Source organism: Bombyx mandarina, chromosome 08 (assembly GCF_030267445.1).
Source record: "Bombyx mandarina strain Sakado chromosome 08, ASM3026744v2".
NCBI lineage: Eukaryota > Metazoa > Arthropoda > Insecta > Lepidoptera > Bombycidae > Bombyx > Bombyx mandarina.
This window is the reverse complement of record NC_143215.1, coordinates 14016053-14028463: the sequence shown is the minus strand read 5'-3', so window position 1 is coordinate 14028463 and position 12411 is coordinate 14016053. Positions and strand designations below refer to the sequence as shown.

General features: G+C 37.6%; 1 protein-coding gene across 1 annotated transcript in view; it reads right to left on the bottom strand.

Moving 5' to 3' along the window:
* Positions 1 to 9100, bottom strand: part of Lgr1 (Leucine-rich repeat-containing G protein-coupled receptor 1) — a 52904-nt gene extending 43804 nt beyond the window's left edge. The window contains exon 1 of the mRNA XM_028180152.2: positions 8853 to 9100. Coding sequence (XP_028035953.2) covers positions 8853 to 8901 — 49 coding nt within the window. The 5' untranslated portion in view covers positions 8902 to 9100. The remainder of the gene's footprint in view (positions 1 to 8852) is intronic.
* Between the last annotated feature and the right edge of the window lie 3311 nt (positions 9101 to 12411).

Here is a 12411-nt window from a genome sequence, read left to right as displayed (position 1 = left end):
ATGGTATGGTTGGGAGTTTTTTATTGGGGCTTAACAGAGGTACATTTTTGTGAGAAAGGTGTAAAAACGAATGCAGTTGTGTATCAAAATACAGTCCTGACGAACCTTGTGGAACCTGTTTCTCATACCATGTTCAATAACAGGCACTGGGTATTCCAACAAGATTCGGCGCCAGCTCATAGAGCGAAGAGCACACAAGACTGGCTGGCGGCGGGTGAAATCGACTTCATCCGGCACGAAGACTGGCCCTCCTCCAGTCCAGATTTGAATCCGTTAGATTACAAGATATGGCAACACTTGGAGGAAAAGGCGTGCTCAAAGCCTCAACCCAATTTGGAGTCACTCAAGACATCCTTGATTAAGGCAGCCGCCGATATTGACATGGACCTCGTTCGTGCTGCGATAGACGACTGGCCGCGCAGATTGAAGGCCTGTATTCAAAATCAAGGAGGTCATTTTGAATAAACTTTAGTGTCATAAGAATCTATGTTTTGTTAAGTTCATTTTGGTATATGAATGGTTACATAATGAATAAACTTGTTTCAATTATTTTACATTAAACATGTGACAGAATTTATGACCTGACTAGGTATTGTAATCTCTATAGCGTTTTTAAAAGAAAATTATGTGAATATTATAAGACGTAAAACCTTCAATCAAACATTTCATTATTTTGTGTACAAAGATTGATTAGAAGTCAATCATGTTAAAAATACCTTTCCGAATATTACAAGCCGCGATAAACAACAATTCTTATTACTTATCATAAAATTAATATCTATTGTCATAGTATATTATCGATTTTCAATAATACAAAGTGACTAACGTGTCGTTTGTATCTTTTTTTATAAGTTAGGGATTACTGGTGGCCCGGAGGCCTTTTCAGTTTCACCAGGGCAGGTGGGCGAGCAAAGGCTCAGTCAGAAGGGGCGGGATTTGCTAATAGCTGCCCGAGCGCCTCCAAAGGAGACTTAACAACTCAATAGCAACTGCTTCGAGAATGAATCTACTACCAGATCGGAATCGCGACCCGCTGAGAAGATCCAGCGAGAAACTAAATGGGTTGATGCATAGGTTAGGTTGCACGTCGGACTCTTTGCAGAATTGGACCTGTCCATATAATCCCAGCCAACGATGCCAGTCTAACGTAAAACTCATACCAAAACCCTATGCAGCATGATAAAGTATACAAGCGGCGTGGAAAATAGAGATAATACGGCGCCAATCCCACATAAGAGCAAGAAGATGTTTATTTCTTAGTATAAGACTTATAGATCGCAAAAAAAAAATAGTACTTAGTTGTTTTTCGTATTTATTTCATATTCGGTGGTAGGTTGTATTTCATACTGGTGGTAGGACCTGTTGTGAGTCCGCGCGGGTAGGTACCACCGCCCTGCCTATTTCTGCCGTGAAGCAGTAATGCGTTTCGGTTTGAAGGGTGGGGCAGCCGTTGTAACTATACTGAGACCTTACAACTTATATCTCAAGGTGGGTGGCGCATTTACGTTGTAGATGTCTATGGGCTCCAGTAACCACTTAACATCAGGTGGGCTGTGAGCTCGTCCACCCATCTAAGCAATAAAAAAAAAATAGTAGCAATAGACTCAAATGATAGTGTTATTGTCTAATCTTGTATTTGTTAATTTTCCGATCCGACATCTAGATTGGTATCAATATATGTATATATTAAAAACTTATATAAGTACGTATGTCTCTGGTGCCCATAACACAGGATATTTCATTTGGGACCGAATGATCATGCGTTATTTATTTCCAGCGTTATTTATTCGTCACCTCAAACTAGAGTCTCTTTTTAATTGTCTCTGCATCTCGTGAAATTATATCTGTTATATGCGAAATATTGTATTTTTATGCAACGCAAAAACTACTTTATGAAGATATATACCTAATCGAAATTAGTCAAAGAAAAAAAAATACATTAGGAGACTTATATCTTGATGTGACGAAAATTTTAATTATACATTCGCAATATTGGATTTTAAGATCAATAAAACAAACAAATTGATATCCAAAAGTATGAATCATATCTTTTACAATAATAAAATAGAAGAAAATCGAATTGTCTATCAAATTATTGAATATATATATTTTTTTGCCCTTGTAGGCAGACGAGCAAATACGGATAGATAAAAAAAACATAGAAAACATCCCTATTAGAATAGAAACAAGAACGAAGTCGCGTAGATTAAAGATTTTTTATCTTGGCCTCCTCGTGTGTAAGCAATTTCATTATCACGTACCGCATTTTGATGTTATCATGTAAATTATTGATGTAGATACAGTACTCGTAGTGTGTCGGCCAAGAATGTCGCTCAATTATTGTCACTTTAGTAACGTAATATCGCCTTTGTAAGTATTGAAAGTGTAAAGAGAATTCTGCGCGAAAATGCCTTTGATATCTTTTTTTTTTTTTTATGGCTTAGATGGGTGGACGAGCTCACAGCCCACCTGGTGTTAAGTGGTTACTGGAGCCCATGGACATCTACAACGTAAATGCGCCACCCACCTTGAGATATAAGTTCTAGGATCTCAGTATAGTTACAACGGCTGCCCCACCCTTCAAGCCGAAACGCATTACTGCTTCACGGCAGAAATAGGCAGGGCGGTGGTACCTACCCGCGCGGACTCAGAAGAGGTCCTACCACCTATATCTGCGTCGAAACCGGCAGAGCTCTAACTATGTGCCTATCGAATTGTTGGTATTGTGGTTATTTAATCTGACTGCCTCGGTTACCGTCCTCGTCGAATCCGTCGCTTGCGACGAAGGGCTTGAGGAGCGAATTAACCCATAGACATAACCCACTGAGTTTCTTGCCGGATCTTCTCAGTGAGTCGCGTTTGCGATTCGGTGGTAGATTCTGTGAAACTCTGCTCTTGCTAGGTCCAGTGTTAGCAACACTTTCGGTTTGAGCCCCGTGAGCTCACCTACATGTTAGAAGTTTTACTGGTGGTAGGACCTCTTGTGAGTCCGCGCGGGTGGGTACCACCACCCTGCCTATTTCTGCCGTGAAGCAGTAATGCGTTTCGGTTTGAAGGGTGGGGCAGCCGTTGTAACTATACTTGAGACCTTAGAACTTATATCTCAAGGTGGGTGGCGCATTTACGTTGTGGATGTCTATGGGCTCCAGTAACCACTTAACACCAGGTGGGCTGTGAGCTCGTCCACCCATCTAAGCAATAAATAAAAAAAAGCTGAAATAGCCTCTCAAGACTATCAGCATAGGTAGGAAAAAAAACTGACTATTATATATCAGGGTCCGAATTCGATTCTCATTCAATCAGTATTTTTGTGAAATGAGACTTGTGAGTTTTTAAATTAAACCTATACCGTTCGAACTTAGATAACACAGGCACATTCACGTGTAGATACAGCCTTAAATAATAAAACAACAGAACGAAAAAAAAAACAAATTAACTACATCGCAGTTCTCATCTAATTTAAGCCAAGAAGCGTCCGTATACCTCTTACCATTCAATAATTAACTTGTTTTTCATCGGCCCATAAATAAAGAAATACATATGTGTAAACAAGTGAAAAAATATTGCTTTGATTTCATACATTAAGCAAGACGCCATTAAATGCACTAAATAATAATTTCAAACATCTGTTTCGTCCGATACGTGTTTGTGTGGAAGTTCTTTTGTGAAATTTATTTAGAACAAGCGGCCCGCTCCGGCTCCGCTCGGGTCTTTAACAAAAATTTCGACACTTTTTGTATATAATAATGTGTTCTACAAAGTCGTAATATGTTATTTTATTCTATCATCAATGAATTTCGCAGGGCACGCGATGTAAACAATATTTTAGGTATTTTTTTACAACTTGGGTTACATTATTGGAGTTTTAGTAAGAATTCCAAATTTTTTTCAAAAAAGATTATAATAGCCTATGTCACTCGGGAATAGTGTAGCTTCCAAACAGTAAAAGAATTTTTCAAATCGGTTCAGTAGTTTCGGAGCCTATTCAATACAAACAAACAAATCTTTCCTCTTTATAATATTATAGCATAGACGAGTCGCTTCGTCGGTGGCGAAATACGTTTTTGGCAGAAACGCAAAAGCATCATATTCCAGTCTAAATAATTATTTTCGTATAGGTCAAAGCTGTATTATTTGAAAAAGAAAAAATAATGCCACTAGTTGATCATAGTTAAAGAATATATATATTAATGAACGCAATACCAGTTTCCTTTTTAATTTTTCTACTTAAATCACAGAACTAAACAATCTATCTAAACAAAAAAAGTAATGTTACCAGACCATCCATGTGGTAATGCGAGTGACGCTCCAGTTTGCTAGGAAAATAGTTGCTTCGAAACTTGAAGATTGAGCCATATCGCTGAGGAAATACAGTGCATAGTAATTCATTTCAGATTCGGATGATACGGTGTCAAAAGGTACTCTTGAAACGCATTTTGAATTAGCGCAGTGTTACTAAGTAGTGCGGATCAGCTCTGCTTCTTTTGGTGAATTAGTAATAAACAATAGAGGGAACCATATCATGGAAGGAACCGAATGAACCACAATTAGAACCGAAGTGCTCTGAGGAATTGTCTGAGATGATACCATCATCTCGTTTTTACCATCACACCGCCCGTCATCGGAATAGAGTTCATCCATACTACATGGAGCCCCTGCGTTCATCCACGTGGGTGTGTTGGTAACACTGGACGCAAGAGCCGTGCTTCGCAGAATCTACCACCGGATCAGAAACACGACCCACTGAGAAGATCCGGCGAGAAACTCAGTGGGCTATGGAGCATAATAAGCGAATGTTCTTCGTCAACTCAATGAAAGCAAGAAAAAGAAAAGATTAAAGATTTCAATAAAATGTATACTTATCCTTCTGATGCCAAGATGGATAATATTATTAGAGGTAGCCTTCATAATATTTTTGTGCAATTGTACTGTTATGGTATTGACGAACGGTGCCTAGCCCACGTCAGCGAGGAGAATTATGGCGTCTAATTCATTAAGAATATTATGTGCCGCCGTTGTTTTAGTACGTGAGTAATCAATTGCATATTGTTGCCGAATTTATGGTCACTGAATAGTAGCAAGAATTGGCAGGTACACACACGATGCTACTCTTGTAAAATTACAAAAGCAGCCTGGAAAATAACAATAACTTAGAGTCCGTCTAGGACTAAATATAATTTTTGAGGTCCATATAATAAAATTTAAAGGGCTTATTAATGTAGGTTTTTTGTGGTTTTTTGTTCCGATTTCTTATTAATTCCCCAAGTCGAAATACTACGAAAAGTGAGGAATAATACTATTTAATGTATTTTCTTCGGTTTTCGTGAACTGGAAACATAATTAAAACTACTTTTAATTACTTTAATTTCTCTTACTTGTTTTATTGTCATTATTATATTTGCAATGTTTTGAATATTTTACAATTTTCGTGGTCACGGTCGATATTTCGTATATAAATAACACAATGACAGTAAAAGGATGACGGATGAGATTAAGCTGTTAGAGTATGGAGTAAGGTTTAAGTAATTTATACTAATTAATATATAAATCTACAGTGGTTTTTACGGGTGTTCCTTTATAACTACTGAACCATGCATCCGATTGACTTGAAACTTAGTATTTATGTAGAAAATACATGTACTTAATGGATAGGCTAATATTTATATGAGTGTTGGACTCCCTACACCGGTTGCGGGGCGTTAATGATGAGAATCTTTGTAGGGGTGAGAAATAATAATGTTAATTTTAAATGGCCAGCGAAGCGGACGGGTACTGCTAGTTAATCTATAAACAGGTCGATTGTTTTTGTTTCGTTGCCTGTAAATTAGTGGATTTATATAATTTCAGAGTAGTTTTTTTTTATTTAAAGATAAATAAGTTCCATTTTTATTATGATTATCCGATGAATTTCTGTACAGTTATAGATCAATTTTTTTCTTTTGTTTGCATTTTTTCGCCCTGGTCACGATTATTTGTTTACGTTCACAAAGAACATTACCGTCGCCAATGCCATAATTAACATTAATAATGTTGTAAATAAAGACGTTGTTGACAGAGCCAAGTGTGTGTTTTATTATATTTGGCTGTTTGTAAATTTTTGTGAATTCACGGATAAATATGATCGGTAATTTTGTTATTCTCACAAACAAATTAAATCCTTTTTTTGTCTATTGAAAATTGAACCATAAATATTATTGGTTGAAACGAAAAATATGTTGAAAATATATGTTGTAGTGGAAATTAATACCTCGTTAATATAATATCAATATTTCTACGAAATAGATTAATAAAATATTGTATGTTTTTCGGTTTTTCCGAGACATGGTCATATCAAGGGGTGAAACTTTTGCCAAATCGCAAAAGCAACTTTACAGTGAGCCATTTAAAGTTTAAAATTTGGAAACATATCATAGCAAAAAAAAACTTCTTCAGATATTTTGAATGAGGTAAACTTAAATTAAGTTCAATTAAAACATTACTGGTGGTAGGACCTGTTGTGAGTCCGCGCGGGTAGGTACCACCGCCCTGCCTATTTCTGCCGTGAAGCAGTAATGCGTTTTGGTTTGAAGGGTGGGGCAGCCGTTGTAACTATACTGAGACCTTACAACTTATATCTCAAGGTGGGTGGCGCATTTACGTTGTAGATGTCTATGGGCTCCAGTAACCACTTAACACCAGGTGGGCTGTGAGCTCGTCGACACATCTAAGCAATAAAAAAAAAACCTCGAATTGTTTATACTAATACCAAATAAAACTCATCTTTAATCACAAAGATAAAAGTCGCGTATTAAGCGAAATGTCGCTTATACCAAATAGTTTTGACTGGTAGTAGGACCTCTTGAGTCCGCACGGGTACGTACCACCGCACTGCCTATTTCTGCCGTGAAGCAGTAATGCGTTTCGGTTTGAAGGGTGGGGCAGCCGTTGTAACTATACTTGAGATCTTAGAACTTATATCTCAAGGTGGGTGGCGCATTTACGTTGTAGATGTCCATAGGCTCCAGCTAAGCGAAAAAAAAAAAAAGTGTTTCATCTCTCGATATAATTAATAGTAGTTTTATTATCATTAAATTATTTCAGACGTTTTGAATACTTTACAATTCTTTTGGTCACTGATGAAAGCATGAGACTAAGCCGTAAATATGGTTTTATTTAAAAAAAAGTTGTGTGGTGTCGTGGGACACCGGATAGGAACGAATGCGTTTCGGTTTGAAGGGTGGGGCAGCCGTTGTAACTATACTTGAGATCTTAGAACTTATATCTCAAGGTGGGTGGCGCATTTACGTTGTGGATGTCTATGGGCTCCAATAACCACTTAACTCCAGGTGGGCTGCGTGCTCGCTCGTCCATCAATCCAAGCAATTAAAAAAAAAATTCCTTATTATAAAAATATTATTATAATTTTAAGTTCTATTCGAGGTATAAAGAAAATGAAACTGGAGGTTTCGCAACAACCCACGGACATTCGGTAACGTGCGAACTTATTGTGGTACACTTCATTCACGGTTGTTTGCATAAGAGTTAGTGTATTGCGCAAACGAACGCTCTGAGATCGTGGTCAATGAATGATAAAAAAATATGTTACTTTTGTACGTTATTACAAAGTTAAGTCGTACACTGTGTGCATTACTAATAAAAATCTTACGTTACGGACGTTTTTTTCCGGTTAGGGTACCCCTCCGCATCGTCTCATAAGGAACTTCGTTCCAAAAATATATAAAATATTGTTGGATTATTTTTTTAACTTCTCAGATTGGTAGACGAATTGACGATCTAAAGACACCAATCATCATGATGTGTTTCTGAATACATTTTGAAAGTCGAACATAATGTTTGTCCTACACAACATACCAGCGATTACTTCGTGGCCTGAATAGGTAGGACAGTGCTACCAAACAATGTCGGTTCACACACTGTGGGTTTCGGTCTGAAGGGTGGGGCAGCCGTTGTAACTATACTGAGATCTTAGAACTTATATCTCAAGATGGGTGGCGCATTTACGTTGTAGATGTCTATGGGCTCCAGTAACCACTTAACACTTGGTGGGCTGTGAGCTCGTCCACCCATCTAAGCAATAAAAAATAAATAAATAAAACACACACGCCAGCTTCTAAATTTGATTGTTGATTTTAGTAGAACATTATTATTAACTAATCATGTAAGTAGTTATCCCAAAATCGATCGACGGTACAGAGGTACGATGAAAAGAAATGAAAAAAATCATGACGTTAAAGATGTCTGCTGTCAAAATCCCGCAGGCAGGTACCATTTTTTTTACTACCACGATGAAGGAATAGAGGCCGGTGTTTAAAAAAAACCCACCAAAAATGAGGTGGGTGGACAAGCTCACTTTCCACCTGGTGTTGAGTGATTACTGGAGCCCATACACATCTACAACGTAAATGCCGCCACCCACCTTGAGATAAAAGTTCTAAGGTGTTAATGTAGTTACAACAGCTGCCCCACCCTTCAAACCGAAACGCATTACAGCTTCACGGCAGAAATAGGCAGGCTGGTGGTACCTACCCGTGCGGACTCACAAGAGGTCCTACCACCAGTAAAATACCAGTGTAAAACACTTTGTTTATTAAGAAACCTTTCAGGGTTTTTCGTTTAATAGTTTTCCGGCCCACCTGGTGTTAAGCAGTTTCCGGATATAATGTGTATGCCGCTTACCGTCTTAAGACATGAGATTGAGACTTCCGTCTCATTGATTTACCCAAAGCACCGGTCATCGTTCCCGAAAAAATTTAAAAAAAACCAAAGAGGTGACTACGAAACCCAGCAAACTTAAAAACAGGTTTTAGAAAAGTAAATCAGGAAAATGACTTTTGAAAAAAAAAAGAACTCACCAAAAATAAGAATGCTAATTATTGTTACAACATTAAATCTCCAAAACATTTTTTTTTCGGTTCATTCACTAAAACTATTTTAGAAGCACTTATCTAATTTTCATTTTAGTCTTTAATTATATGTTTATGTATTTTTTTAAACTAAATCCTCATTACATACACTCTTTAAATCACTAATTGTTTTTGTTGTAGCACTGAATCCGTAATATTTTGAGACGTGCGCTCATCACGATAAGTTGTCATGTACTAAAGCTGAATTGTATTCGCTGAAATACTTAGTTGCTCAGCGCTGGCAGATCGAAGTTCATACACGCTGAATTGATCTTGTTATATTAAAAAAAAACATAATAATCTCTTAATTCTCTAAAGTCTTTTGTCAGTTTAACTTGCTCATAGACTTTATTGCTGCCGATATCGATTCACGGCCGAAAAATGAAGCTAATTTATATGTTAACTAGTTGACCCGGCCGACTTCGTAATGCCTCAGTCGATAAATAAAAGACCTAAACTTTTGTATAAAATAAGCTTAAAAAAAACAAAAGGAATCCGTCCGACAGGGGACACATTAAAGGAAAAACAAAATTGTTATTTTTATTTATTTCCAAGCATTTTCATATTTATCTTCCTTTTAAACCTTCTCTGGACTTCCATAAATAATTCAAGAACAAAATTAGCCAAATCGGTAGAGCCGTTCTCGAGTTTTAGCGAGACTAACGAACAGCAATTCATTTCTATATAATATATAGATATCCTGATTGACTTGTCTAACAAATAACTGAATATCACACTGTGGAGATAGGGCGGCTTATTAGTCCGCATGGATAGGTACCGCTGCCCTGCTATTTTGGCGGCCAAGCAGTAATGCTGTTCGGCTTGAAGGGCGCGGCGGCCGTTGTAATAGAATTGAGAGTTAAAACTCACGACTCAATGGTGGCATTTACAACGTAAAGTCTATGGGCCGGGCATCCACTTAACGCCAGGGGGGCCGTGAGCAAATTCGCGCGTCAAAAAATCTTCTATCACCATGAAGTAAATATAGTTAAAGTAAATTGAATGCAATTTTTATTTTGAACGATTCATGAAATAGGTTCAAAGTATATTCGTTAAAGACTACATTAATTAAGAACTGCGGCTAACTCCAGATGTTAGCGTCAGTATTCCAAGTAACACGAAATAAAGATAGAGATTGTAAAACTTTACAAAGTACAGTCGACAATTCAAATTATATAGCTGACTAGCTTTTGCCCGCGACTCCGTCCGCGTGGAATAGTTACTTTGGCATAACACTTTCACCCCTACTTCATTTACGTAGAAAGTGAAAATATTTTGAATTATAGAATGATAAGGAGCCATTTAAACCCCTATTTTGAAACATTATTTATTGGTGCTCCACTTTATTGGTCTTAGCGTGATGTTATATAGCCTATAGCCTTCCTCAATAAATGGGTTATCTAACACTGAAATAATTTTTCAAATCGGACCAGAAGTTCCTGAGATTAGCGCGTTCAAACAAACAAACAAACTCTTCAGCTTTATAATATTAGTATAGATGTAAAATGATATTGCTCAATGCCCATGAATCTGTCTTTTTCATTTGTTAGGTTTATTATGACGTGCCTATTTATGCAGTAGACGGGCAAACGAGCTCACGGCGCACCTGATGTTAAGTGGACATTGCAACGTGAATACCGCACCCACTTTGTCGAACAGTGATCAGTGCTCAAGATATGAAATACAGGGTAGAGTAGAATAAACAAATTTAGCAAGCACCTACATCGCGCCAATTACGTTTACAAAATAAGCAACAAGTTCTAAACAATAAGATTCGGGCTATAGATCTAAACACCCGCTAGGTAGAATATCTTCATTTTGTTACTCCCTATACACAGACGAGAGATATGCCACAGTTTGTTTTAAACGAAAATTCACCGCAGTTTGCATTCGATAAAACAAATTAAATAATATATAGATAACTCTCAAATTAATTTCGTAATGTTGATACAAGAAACTGGCAACGTCGATTCGTATTACAAGATAATAAATTCACAATGAAAAAAAATATTTGAGATAAAAACGATAAACGAATTATATTAGTTTGTGTATCGATAAATTCTTGTGGTTTGTGTTTTATTGTACATTTAGTTATCTGTGTTTAGAACGAGATAAAACGTTACAAAAATATGCGGATTGTTATGCCGGCCACTCACATGCGCGCAAATATTCGTACAATGTAATTCGTACATTGTACATTGTAATATTCGTACATTTTACGGCCGTCTGGAGTAGTGGTAAGTGGCATAGTCACAAGGGGGTCGCGGGTTCGAATCCCGCCATGGGAAAATATTTGTATGATAATTATAAATGTCTTTTCCAGGGTCATGGATGTATATTAAATATATAGGTATGTATGTGTATAATAAAAATCTTACATTTATTTCCGTTATCTGGTACCTGTAACACAAGTTCTTTACGAACTTATCACGGGACCAGTTAACGTGGCGTGATTGTTAGTAAATATTTATTTATTTATTTATTGTCCAATGTTTGCGCGCATGTGAATGGCCGTCAAACATTCATTCGCAAACTTAGCGGCTGTGCAAATGGGTTCGCATACTCAATTTGCGAACCCGTTTGCGCCTACACTTGTTTACGAATGTCTCAGGAATTTCTCCTCCTTTTTAATTCGGCAACAGAACATTGAAGAGAAAAAGAGTTTTGAATTCTTTCCCAGACATCATTAACGGCCATGCTGTTTTTATGGGATTTCTTTTGATGAAGATACGCTACACAGTAGACGACACGATCTATGAAAATAGCGAAACGTCCGTTGCCTTCGCAATCCTGGGCGCAACTGGTCACACGAATGTGTGGGAGACTACGCGAAGGATCGCGGTGCGCGCGCTTTGATGTCTGTTAAAAAACCGACACAGCTTGGAAAACCACGAATGCAGCGAAAACTTTGCATAATCATTTGCAAATGTCGTCCTACACTTGCGGGTTTTCGTATTCGTGCGAATGTGAGTGACCGGTATTAGAAGTCGACGTTCATAAAAAATTATCGAAACGAAATTCGATAATTTTTTATGATTGAAGGATTACTGGTGGCCCGGAGGCCTTTCCAGTTTCACCAGGACAGGTGAGCGAGCAATTACTCAGCAATGAAGAGTGGGATTAGTTAACAACTGCCCGAGCGCCTCCGAAGGAGACCTAACAACTTTTTTTTATTGCTTAGATGGGTGGACGAGCTCACAGCCCACTGGGTGTTAAGTGGTTACTGGAGCCCATAGACATCTACGACGGAAATGCGCCACCCACCTTGAGATATAAGTTCTAAGGTCTCAAGTATAATTATAACGGCTGAAGGGTGGGGTCAAACCGAAACGCATTAATGCTTCACGGCAGAAATAGGCAGGGTGGTGGTACCCAACCAAAAAGAGAAAATGCGGCGCCAACTTCACACATGAGCAAGAAGAAGTTTATTTCTTAGTACGTATAATATAAGACTTACTTAAAGATTGCAAAAAAAAACAAAATAATTGGCATCAATAGATTCTAAAGA